The sequence below is a fragment of the Bos taurus genome, chromosome 12, assembly GCF_002263795.3.
Source record: "Bos taurus isolate L1 Dominette 01449 registration number 42190680 breed Hereford chromosome 12, ARS-UCD2.0, whole genome shotgun sequence".
Lineage (NCBI taxonomy): Eukaryota > Metazoa > Chordata > Mammalia > Artiodactyla > Bovidae > Bos > Bos taurus.
In genome coordinates this window covers 20,706,246-20,717,856 of record NC_037339.1, presented here as the reverse complement: position 1 = coordinate 20,717,856, position 11,611 = coordinate 20,706,246, and the positions used below count along the sequence as shown (strand labels likewise).

The 11,611-nt window shown below is 50.2% G+C and overlaps 1 protein-coding gene across 1 annotated transcript in view; it reads right to left on the bottom strand.

The window, feature by feature from the left end:
* Positions 1 to 7,562: 7,562 nt before the first annotated feature.
* FAM124A (family with sequence similarity 124 member A) overlaps positions 7,563 to 11,611 on the bottom strand; it is a 117,618-nt gene continuing 113,569 nt past the window's right edge. The window contains exon 4 of the mRNA XM_002691743.6: positions 7,563 to 11,525. Within this exon, the coding sequence (XP_002691789.1) occupies positions 10,722 to 11,525 (804 nt within the window). The 3' untranslated portion in view covers positions 7,563 to 10,721. The remainder of the gene's footprint in view (positions 11,526 to 11,611) is intronic.

The window sequence follows — 11,611 nt, the reverse complement described above, 5'->3', positions numbered from 1 at the left end:
GTGTCGGGCTTTGCCTCTTGATTTCACTGATTGCTCAGAATGACCCTAGACAAAGAGCTTTTTCATTAAAATATTCTTAGTCTTGCTGGGTGCGTTTTTGGCACCCTCTTAAATTTTGCCTCTGAGGTGAGTGGCTCCCTTGCCTACCCTGGACCAGCTCTGATTCACGCCACTTTGCAAAGGAGGAAACCAAGGGCGAGAAATAAAGTTCCTTTGATTTGGGTCACACGGGCAGTAAGCGTCTGTGCTAAGTCGCTTCAGTCGGGTCTGACTCTTTGCGACCCCATGGACTAGAGCCTGCCAAGCTCCTCTGTCCATGGGATTCTCAGGCAAGAATACTGGAGTGAGTTGTTGCCATGCTCTCCTCCAGGGGATCTCCCCAACCCAGGGATGGAACCTGTGTCTCTTCTGTCTCCTGCATTGGCAGGTGAGTTATTTACCACTTGCGCCACCTGGGGTCCTCAGGCAGTAAGTGATGACGTTCACATTTGGGTAGGTTGACTCCAAAATCCCGTTTCTTTCTACTAACCTGTTTGGGTGCTTTGCTCTGGGTTTTCGAATGTGAATGACGAGGAGAGAGACAAAACTGTTACAGAACTGTTACAGAACTGAGGAATCCTGGAGAAGAAGGAGCTGGTCCTTTCAGGCGTGTGAAGGTGTGGCAGTAGTTTAACGTGGGTCTTGTTGATTGGGGGACATGGAGGAACCAGACACGTCCATTAGGGGATTATACAGCAGGTAGTTGAAAGCTCAGGTCTGACCCGCAGGACGGGGTGTGCCTGAGTGTGAAGCGTCTAGTGCTTACCTAATCTGAGTGCAAAGGCTGGGTGAGACCCAGAACAGAGCTGTGACCAGGCAGTCCCTGGGGATGGTCACGGTTACACGTGGCTGGGTTATAGGCACCCGGAAGTGTACCCCTACACAGCAGCAGCAGTTCACGGCATCCCAGTGGGGCACAGCCGTGCCTGGGGACACTCCCGGAAGCCTGGGCATGGCTGTGAGCTCTGACACCCACCAAAGGAGCAAAGAGGCCACTGTGGGTCTGCAGAACCAGCTTGGGGTAAACACAGGCCCAGACCGCCTTGAGCTTTCTGGCCAAGGAGAGTGGCAGAGCCGCTGGCCTGGGCTGGTTGACTTGCTCTGGGCACCGGAGGCTCGTTTTGCAGGAAGCGGGACTAATTCTTGGTGTGGCAAGAGGATGAGTGGTCTCCTTGCTACGTTCACCTGTTTTTCCTCCATTGCCCCCGGTTGCGTTTTCAGTCTTCAGATCACTTCTGAGGGCAGAGGAGCAGGCAGTAGGTCTCTTCTACACATCAGTCTCTTGTTGCTTGTGACCTCGTTGGAATCACTCCCATCTTATGGGGTCAGGTGGGGGCCTGCGGGGGTGATGGATGGTTCTGGGCCAAGGTTAGTCTGGGAGTCATGCAGGCAGAGTTTAGAGAGCATTCGGGAAGTTGGAACAGGTTGGAACAATTGAGGCCTGTAAGTGTGCAGTGAAAGTTGGCCGAGTAGTCATGGGTGGGTGGACTGCTTGTGGTCTGGCAGTTTCAGAGTGGAAACAGCAAAAGCGCAGGACAGCTCGACTTGGGGGCCCGGCAGGTGAGGCAAGAGGGTGGGGTGGGGGGTTGCAGATGCCATGGAGGCCACAGTGAGCCAGTCAGCCCTGGGATCCAGTGGGGTTCGGTGGGTCTGGAACCCACGAGGGAGGAGGGGAGTGTAGAGACGGGGAACTGGCGAAGAGAAGGGAGCACAGGTTTTGTAGGCTTGGGGGATCGGGTGGGGAGCTGTGGGGAGAGAGTGTGTTTAGGGAAGGGCAGCTCAGAACTGGGGAGCTGGGAGAAAGAACAGTTTTCTTGCTGAGTGGTAACAAGCATGAGGGTTTGATTTTGCTGGCAGTGGCTTGAGATGCAGAAGAGAGACAAGCCAGGGAGGTGGATGGAGGGTGTGATGATGGAAAGATGACTTTCCGATGGGATCTGAAAGATGACGATCTGGTGGAATCTGTCCAGAGAGACGGTGGAGAGGTGATGGTGGAATCGCGGATTATAGAGCATGTTGAAACCAAACCCTGTCTTGTCCTCCTGGCACTGAGCAGTCTGTGAAGGAGGCAGATGTCAGGTGAGCAGAGTACAGGGCCGCTATGAAGCCCGAGGGAAGGGAAAGAGCATCTGCCTTTACGAAATGCCGCTGTGCTGCAGGCAGTACAGCGACTTCCTCACAAACTGTGCTGTGCTTAGTCACTCAGCTGTGTCCGACTGTTTGCAACCCTATGGACTGTAGCTCACCAGGCTCCTCTGTGCATGGGATTCTCCAGGCAAGAATACTGGAGTGGGTTGCCATTTCCTCCTCCAGGGGATCTTCCCAACCCAGGGATTGAACCCAGGTCTCCAGCATTGCAGATGGATTCTTTACCATCCGAGCCACCAAGGAAGCCCAAGAATACTGGAGTGGGTAGCCTCTCCCCTCTCCAGGGGAACTTCCCCACCTGGGAATCAAACCAGGATCTCCTGCATTGCAGGCAGATTCTTTATCAGCTGAGCTACCAGGAAAGCCCTCCACACAAATTATGTAACCTAATTCTCATAGTAACCCTCCAGGGTAGGTGTTGTCATCCATATTTTACAGATGATAAAACTGAGGCTCAGAGAAGTTAATTAACTTTGCCCTGGGTTCCCAAAGTGATGGGGTCAGAGTGGGAAGGGGTGGTCAGAGTGGGAAGGGGTGGTCAGAGTGGTGGGGTCAGAATGGGAAGCCAGGTTAACCTGATGCCAAAACCTGAGGCTCTGTATATGTAACTGTGTTAGATCCTTTAGGAGGATTGTAAAATCTATGAAGCAAAGTGTTAGTCACTCAGTCATGTCTGACTCTTTGTAAACCCATGGACTGTAGCCCACCAGGCTTCTCTGTCCTTGGAATTTTCCAGGTAAGAATACTGGAATAGGTTGCCATTCCTTTCTCCAGGGAATTTTCCTGACCCATGGATTGAACCCGAGCAGGTCTCCTCATTGTAGGCGGATTCTTTACCGTCTGAGCCACCTGTATAAAATCTACAGGGAAGAATAACTAGTCATGATGGGAGTAGGATGAGATCATGTCTCTCCCATTGAATCCCAGGTCCCCTGGGCTGATACAAAACTGCTCCGTGTGGTTTGCTTGTACCCTGATTTGACTTAGTGATCAAACTGTGCAGCACCTTGTTCATCCTGGATCATAAAAGGTTTCTTTTTTTTATTGTTATACCGAATTTACCAGCATATGAGTGGAAATTGTCTATGTAGTTTTTATATGTTGTAATATTTCTTCAAATAAATCTCTCCTAGAAATTATTGGCCAAATGTTCATTTGGGTTTCATAAGCTCCTAAAGAAGAACCTGAACCAACTTTTTGGCCACTCCAATTAAAAAAAAAAGGCACAAATAGCCCCTGACTGACACGTAATGTGCACGTGCGTGCGTTCAGTTGTGTCCAAGTCTTTCCGACCCAATGGACTGTCGCCCACCAGGCTCCTCTGTCCATGCAGTTTTCCAGGCAAGAATACTGGAGTTGGTTGCCATTTCCAACTCCAAGGGATCTTCTTGACCCAGGGATCAAACCCACGTCTCTTGCATCTCCTGCATTGGCGGGCGGATTCTTTACCACTGCCCCACCTGGGAAGCCTCGACACATAGTGGGACTTAGTAAATACTTGTTGAATGAATAAGTAAATTTACTCAGATCAATGAAGAAAGAGGTGCAGGGAATGGAATTCTTATCACTTTTCAGGAATCTCAGTGGAGGGTGGGTTGAGGGGATTTATGAAAGGGCTTCAAAGGGCTTGCCAGGTGACTCAGATGGTAAAGAATCTGCCTGCAATGCAGGAGACTCTTTAGTCCCTGCATCAGGAAGATTCGCTGGAGAAGGGAATGGCAACCCACTCCAGTATTCTTGCCTGGAGAATTCCATGGACAGAGGAGGCTGGCGGGCTACAGTTCATGGGGTCTCAAAGAGTCAGAGCTGCTGCTGCTAAGTCACTTCAGTCATGTCCGACTCTGTGCGACCCCATAGACGGCAGCCCACCAGGCTCCCCCGTCCCTGGGATTCTCCAGGCAAGAACACTGGAGTGGGTTGCCATTTCCTTCTCCAATAAAGAGTCAGAAAGGACTTAGCAACTCAGTTTTCAAAGTGCTAGAAGGCCTTTTAACCACGAGGGGGCGCTGTCAGAGACTTGGCGGTGACTTTGGAAGGGCAGGACGTGGATGAGGGTGCAGGGGGCTAGACAAGGGCTCTCTATCCACACAGGCTAGAACCACGGGTACAGCCTGCATTCTCCCAGGAGGATGTCAGTCTCACCAGTGGCTCTCCATTTGCCAAACAGATCTGGTCTCAAGAGACCAGAGGCCAGCTTCCAGGCTTCCTGCCCAGGGCCAAGTTGCCCTCTTTCCACAGTGTGACTGCAGATGTCCAGGGAGGCTCACCCAAAGCATGAGGTTGTGTCTGCCCCTCCAGCCTTTGTAAACTCCATCCTTCAGTCAAGGAAAGCTGCCAACTTGCACCAAAGTCATCATCCTACAGAGAAAATCCCTCATGAAAACCCCCTTCTGAGAAAGCGATTTTATTTTTATATACGGGAGTATAGCTGATTGACAATGTTGTATTCGTTTCAGATATACAGCAGAGTGATTCAGTTATGCATATACATGTTATCTGTCCTTTTTCAAATTCTTTTTCCATTTAGGTTATTATAGAATATTAAGCAGAGCTCACCTGTGCTAGGTCCTTGTTATTTTTTTTTTTCCTTAAAATATTCATTTATTTTTGGCTGTTCTGGGTCTTTGTTGCTGCAGGAGGGTTTTCTCTAGTTGCAGCGAGCAGGGGCTATTGTCTGGTTGTGCTACACGGGCTTCTCATTACAGTGGCTTCTCTCGTTGCAGAGCATGGACTCTAGGGCTCCCAGACTCACAGACTTAAGCTCCAGAGCACAGGCTTAATAATTGTGGTTGCTCTTAATAATTTAGTTGCTCTGAGGCATCTTCTGGGACCAGAGAGCGAACCGATGTCCCTTGCATTTCAAGGTGGATTCTTAACCACTGGACCACCAGGGAAGCCCGGTTATTCGTTTTACATACATCAGTGTGTACATGTAAATCCCCAAATCCCAATCTATCCCTCCTCCCCGTCCCTTCTGCCCTGGTAACCGTAAGTTCATTCTCAGTCTGTGAGGAGAAAGTGATAGATAGTGTACCTCTTTGCTAAGAAAAACTTGGGTTTCTCTTGAGACATAACATTGAGGCAACTTAAATTACAATGAAATAGGACAGTGTCACTAGGGTTTCTCATTATATTAACAAACATGAACCACTGTGCTGCTCACATTTCCCTTTTTGCTTTGGCTTCTAGGAAATTCATCTGCAGCAGTTTTCTTTACTGTTGGCATATTTCTGCTCTTTCTTTCCCTTAGCCCCAATTTCCTAATTCTCTTTGCATCGTCTTATGTCACTGCAATTTCAGTGGCTTCAATACCTTGTGGAAATAAAATAATTAAATGCAGAATAATAAATGGAAGTGAAGCATCTCTGGTGTTCATCAGGGCGGAGTCTTCTGCAAAGGAAAGGGCAGTCACTGGCTGGCCACTAGGTGGCACCAAAGGTTTCCTGCAGCCATCCTTAGCCAGGCGATCTGGCCTAAAAGTGTTTCTTATAACCGCATACTTCTTGAACTGTGCTAAGCACGTTTCGAGTTGCTCCTCTCCACAATGCTCTGGGTATATAGTTCTACAGCCTGGGCAAAGCTAACCTAGGGGAGCCTGGTTGGCTTCTTTCAGGTGTTCAACTTACAAAATCAATGTTTCAAATAAGGTGAGGCGAGTCTGAACCAGATCAGGTCAACTGGGGGCCATGTGTCCCCCATGGAAGCAGCTCCATTAGTGACACCATCTGGGAGAGCGGGAGGTGGGACCCTCCTCACAAATGGAGAGTTTAGGAGGTGTGTTATGGGGGCACGGGGAAGGGGCCTTTCAGCTTTCCTGGTGACTTCTGTCTGAAATGAACATACTGCCCTAATGTTGGGCACATAACTGGACAACAGTTATCACACCTGTGAAATAGAAACTGACTTTTAAAAAGACCCGAGGGTGTCAACATTAATTACCATTAATGTTTGCTTCCATTATTCACTCAGAGAAGTTATGCCATTCAAAGCCATTTTGTAAAAAAGCCTTCCATGGAAGTTGGGAGAATGTAATTCTATAAAAAACCTTTAAATTCAGGTTCTTGACTCTTCTTGAATCCATGTGTTATAACTGTGACAAAAGATGTTTCCTTTGAAAAGCCATTTTTATTCACGTCAATTTCTTGTTTCTTCAAGCATCTAATAGTATCTGATCAGTTGTGTTTCCAGAGAATTAAAGAGGAGTGGAATACTGCAGATCATTGAGGGGCATATTCATGTTCAGACCAAGAATGTGGAGCAACGTGACCCTGGGCAGGGGTGGAGGTCGGAAGGGTGGGGGGCACGGGGAGGCAGCCGTCCAACTATTCCCACTGTTCTCCTGAAATTTGGACTTGGGATCACTGGCCAGAAGTGGCTCTGATTAGTGTTCTGAGGCCTTGCAAGGGAGAAGCTCTCAACAGTTTTTATTTGCTCTTAAAAAAAAAAAAAATCTCTTCTAGAAATTCTATGAGTCTACTCAGGTGCCTCTTACCTGGTGGATTGGAGAATTCATTCATCTACAGAAGGCCCAGTAGGGGAACAGGAAGTACTTGGATTTCTCCTGTTTGACGAAGGGGCTAAAGAGATCAGCCATGCGCTCCAGGGTCTTCCGGATATAAGTAAACACTTGGCCTCACCCGGAAGGCACTGGACGGTGCAGCTCAGTGGGCTTCCACGTGACTGCCCTGCTGTCCTTGGGTCTCAGGGATCAAGCAGCCCCCGGTGCTACCACCACTGTGGTCACTGCACATCAGCCCCTCCACCAACACACAAGTCTCTTCAGGGGCTCACCACTCTCCTCCACGGGAGACCCAACCGGGGTGACCCAGGATGGCTTCTGTAGGGCTTGGTCCATTAGGGACCCCCAAAAAACATTTGCTCTTTAAAGCATATACCAAGTAGCGATACTAATGGATACTAGGTGGATCTTCCTGGTGGCTCAGATGGTAAAGAATCCGCCTGCAATGCAGGAGACCTGGGTTCAATCCCTGGGTTGGGAAGATCCCCTGGAGAAGGGAATGGCAACCCACTCTAGTATTCGGGCCTGGAGAATTCCATGGACAGAGGAGCCTGGTCCATGGGGTCGCAGAGAGTCGGACACGACTGAGTGACTAACACCACTACACCACAGGTGAGACCATGGTGGGACTGTGAGCAGTAATCTGGGGAGTCTTATTTGGAAAAGGGGCAAGTAAGGGATGGCCTGTGAGCTAGACCGGGGCACTTATTAACATGACCCCTGGGGCAATGCTGGGGAGAGAAATGCAAGGTCAAGGACACATTTTATCTGTTAAACAAGAAACTACAGCTAAAATATAGATCTTCCATCAAGAATTTTCCTTTCCAGGAGAAAAATAACTTATGAGATGACTGCAGCTTTTAAAAATTGACAAAATTTATTGAGCACCTACTGTATGCCAGCCAGCATCTATCACAATAATAATCTGAAAGGGTCAGGATCCACCAGGGAGTATCAGGAGCCCTTCTGGATGAGGACAGTGCTAGAGGCGGGTCAGCAAAGGGAGCTGAGCCCCAGCAGTGCCTCTGGGGCTCCTCCTCCCCAGAGAGACTGCTATCTGCGGGGAGGGGAGTGTCTGAGTGTGGTCCGTGCTGGGCTTCTCTCCTCTTCTCATGTTATGGGACATCTTGCATTTCCTGTTATGGAAGAGGTTTGCTGACATCCTTTGCTGTCACTCAGTTTGGTAGACTCACTGTGCTGGGGTGAGGGCTCAGTGAGAAAAAGGGTGAAGGCAGACTGCACCCGAGTTGGCTCTGAAGTAGCAGGCGTGTGTGAGTATTCTGAGCTAAGGGCGCTGCTGAAGGGTGAACACTGGAGGAGCCATTGCCTGGCTGACAGTCCATCATGATACCCCAGTGACTTTGCTGTCCTGAGCTTGCCTCCCGGTCCTTGGAGGCTACATCAACACCTGAATGGTTAGCATGTTGCTTTGCATCCTCAGCTACAGGCTGTGAGTCCCGTTTCCGAGCAGCAGATAGACAGCCAGTGGCTTTCTAGGCATCATCTCTGCGGCAAGAAGCCCCGCACTGCTCTGAGCCCTGTGGTTCTGTAGTCATCAGCGTGGTCCCAGGAGTGTGTTTTCTTGGTCTTGGGCATCACAGCTGCAGAGGGATGCAGACCTCCGTTCTTCATCGTTGACTGTGGCTGAGATCTGAGTCTCAAGTCAACCTCAGTTGAACACAAGGGCTGGCCAACTATGACTCTCGGGCCAAGTCTGACCCTCCACCTGTTCTTGTAAAATAAATTTTCTTGGAACTCAGCCACTTCCCTTCATTTACATATCGTTGCCTTTCACACTATTATGACAGAGTTCAGTAGTTTTGACAGAGACCGTATGACTGGCAAAGACTAAATATTTATTATTTAGCCCTTTATAAAAAGTTTGCTCACTCCTGGTATAGAATTATAAAAGAAAATAATTTTATGTACTTAAATCAGAGTACAGTATTGTAATCTGTAGTCCTGGAAGGGCTTCCCTGGTGGCTCAGTGGTAAAGAATCCACCTGCCAATGCAGGAGACAGAGAAGACACAGGTTTGATCCCTGGGTTGGGAAGATCCCCTGGAGGGGGCCATGGCAACCCACTCCAGTCTTCTTGCCTGGAGAATCCCATGGGCAGAGGAGCCTGGCAGGCTACAGTCCATAGGGTCGCAAAGAGTCGGACACGACTGAGTGACTAAACAACAGCAGTCCTGGAGTATCCGGGCTGTTCGGGGTAGGAGAGAAGGTTCTCACTACAGGGACGGCAAAGACTTTGGCTCAAGTGTGATGCCTAGTGAGGGCTGCTGGGAGGATTGTGTCGAGGAGGATTCTGAAGCCCCGTCTGGGCTGGCGTGGGCACTTCCAGGGAGGTGTAAACTGGGCCACGAGTCATCCAGGCGTGGAGCACCAGGGAGGGACAGGAGCACGGCAAGTCCACACTCTTCTTCTCCAAAGGCGCACGGCAACCAGGAACAGCTTGGTGTGGCTCCCGATGCCAGCACTTGGCACTGCCGAGTCCCCGAGGTGGGGACTGTAAACATTCCCTTGCTGGAGTGGGAGAGACGTGAGATCTGAATACCATTCACACTGTGACTTCCCTGGTGGCTCAGACGGTAAAGCATCTGTCTACAATGTGGGAGACCAGGGTTCGAGCCCTGGGTTGGGAAGATCCCCTGGAGAAGGAAATGGCAATCCATTCCAGTACTGTTGCCTGGAAAATCCCATGGACAGAGGAGCCTGGTAGGCTACAGTCTATGGGGTCGCCAAGAGTCGGACACGACTGAGCGACTTCACTTTCTTTTCTTTCTTTCACGCTGTGACAGAAGCAGGCAACCACAGACAAGACCAAGGTCAGGTCAGAGCTCCAGCTTTAACTAAGGCTCCTCTGCACTCGTGCAGCAGTGTTGGTTCAGGACAGCATCTTGTGCAAAGCTTCCCACTTGGAGAACAGGGGAGGGCATTTACTACTCAGTGCAATGAAAATGCCAGTTAAAATAGTTACAAATTGTTTAAAAAAGAAAAAATGACAATGCATGTTTACTGGAGAAAGCAGTATAAAAAGTGGCCCCATTTACATATATGTCTAGATAGCCCTTAGACTGTAGATTTAAAAATGGAAGCATCTTACGAATACCTACCCACTAAGTCTAATATCCTGCTATCCTGTAACCCCAAAGAACGATTTTTCCTCAGTGGTCCAAATAAATCCAGGTGGTGGTCTTCTGTAGACTCCGACTTGTTACAGTGAATGTGTTTGAAAAGTGCATTCAAATCTAGTTCTTGGAGCTCAAATTGTATTTTAAATGCACCAAGAGTCTGTTGTTCAGGCTCAATCTGTATAAAGCTTATTAGCCACTTTTGCATAAATGCTGATTTTTGGATGGTGCGTGGCATCACTGTAGTGATAGTGCTGAAGTGAGGTATTATTACTGTAGTCAGATATGTATCTAATGTTTTACTAAGGTGACTCTTTTCACTGTAACAGTTCCTGGCAATCCTAAGGGCCACTGCTCCCTGGTAGGGTAAACAGAGACAGAGAATCCACTGAGGTGGACATCACGAGCACTGACCTCTCCTCCAAGTTGCTTGCTATATTGCTCACATTCAGCATTTTGGCTTTAGTCATTTTTCCTTCACGTCATGAAAAAAATTGTGCAATCAGCTCCAGCTGACTAGGTTTTCTTTTCAAATAATTATAGGAAGCATTTAAATTATGTAAGTGCATTAAACCGTTTCCTAAATGGAATTGAGTGTTTAAAAAATATATTTTATGACCTAAAAATTCGTTGAGAATTTATTTGCATAAAAATCCCAGGATCTTTATCGACTTTTAAAATGCCATTGAGCCCCTAGAAATACACCACCTCATGGGTGAGAAAGGGTGCCAGGCAAGGGTGTTAATGACCCATGAGACAGATCATCCGACTCCGGATGGACCTGGGGAAGCAGGGCTGAGAACACGGATGGCACGCAGACCCCAGAAGGGCAAGGTGGGACCTAAGCCTGTGGCTCTGAAAGACACGAGTGGAGGGTGCTCAGATGTAGAATTCCTCCGTGTCATTGTCCCCGCATCCGGCTGGCACTGAGGGTGCCAGGACGTCTCTGCCAGTCTGCTGGGCCTGGGGGGCATCGGAAGGGAGTTCTGGGGGTGTCTCTGTGAGCGAGGAGGTGTCCAAAGCTGGGGGAGCAGTGACAGCTGTGGCCGAGGAGCCTGAAGGCCCTTTGAAGACAGGCAGGGTGGCCCAGGAGGCCCCCGCGGTCTCGCCGCCCGCAGTGGGCAGGGGTCCTTCTCTGAAGCCCCTGCGCTCTGACCAGAGGCCGCTGCCTCGTTCCGGGGGGTGCGGCGCTTCCTCGGGACTGCAGAACCTGCTGGGTGCCGAGTAGGCAGAGACCACAGACAGGTCGGAGGAGGACAGCCGCAGCCCGGTGTCCACGTCTGTCTCCTGGGCCCCCTCCAGGTCATCGATGGAGAGGAGGTGGCCGTGCCCCCGCTCCGGCGCCCTCTGCCCGCGGCCGCCTATGCTTGCAGACAGCTGCGCTTCTGCCGCGGAGGCCGGGGAGGGGTCTCCGGTGGGCAGACAAAACAAGGACTTGCTTCGCTGGAAAGACCAGGGGAGGCTGGGAGGGCTGGTGGCTCGTCTGGCAAATTCCTGCGGGTGCCTGGTAGACGGACCTGCCTGGCTGAGGCCCGGGTGTGACGCGTCCAGTGGCGGCTGCGAGCAGCAGCCTGGGGTCCGGCTCTGCGCAGTGGCCCGCGGGGAAGACGTGGAGCACGGTTTCTGCTCTGAGGCCTGGTGAGCCCTGCCGGGTTTAGGGCGCTTCCTGTGCCCCTTCTGTGCCTGTAGGGGCAAGAGGGGACATCGTTATCAGAGCCGGGCTGGGGTCCACCCGGCAACGGGGATTCATTGCTAAACAGAACATGAAA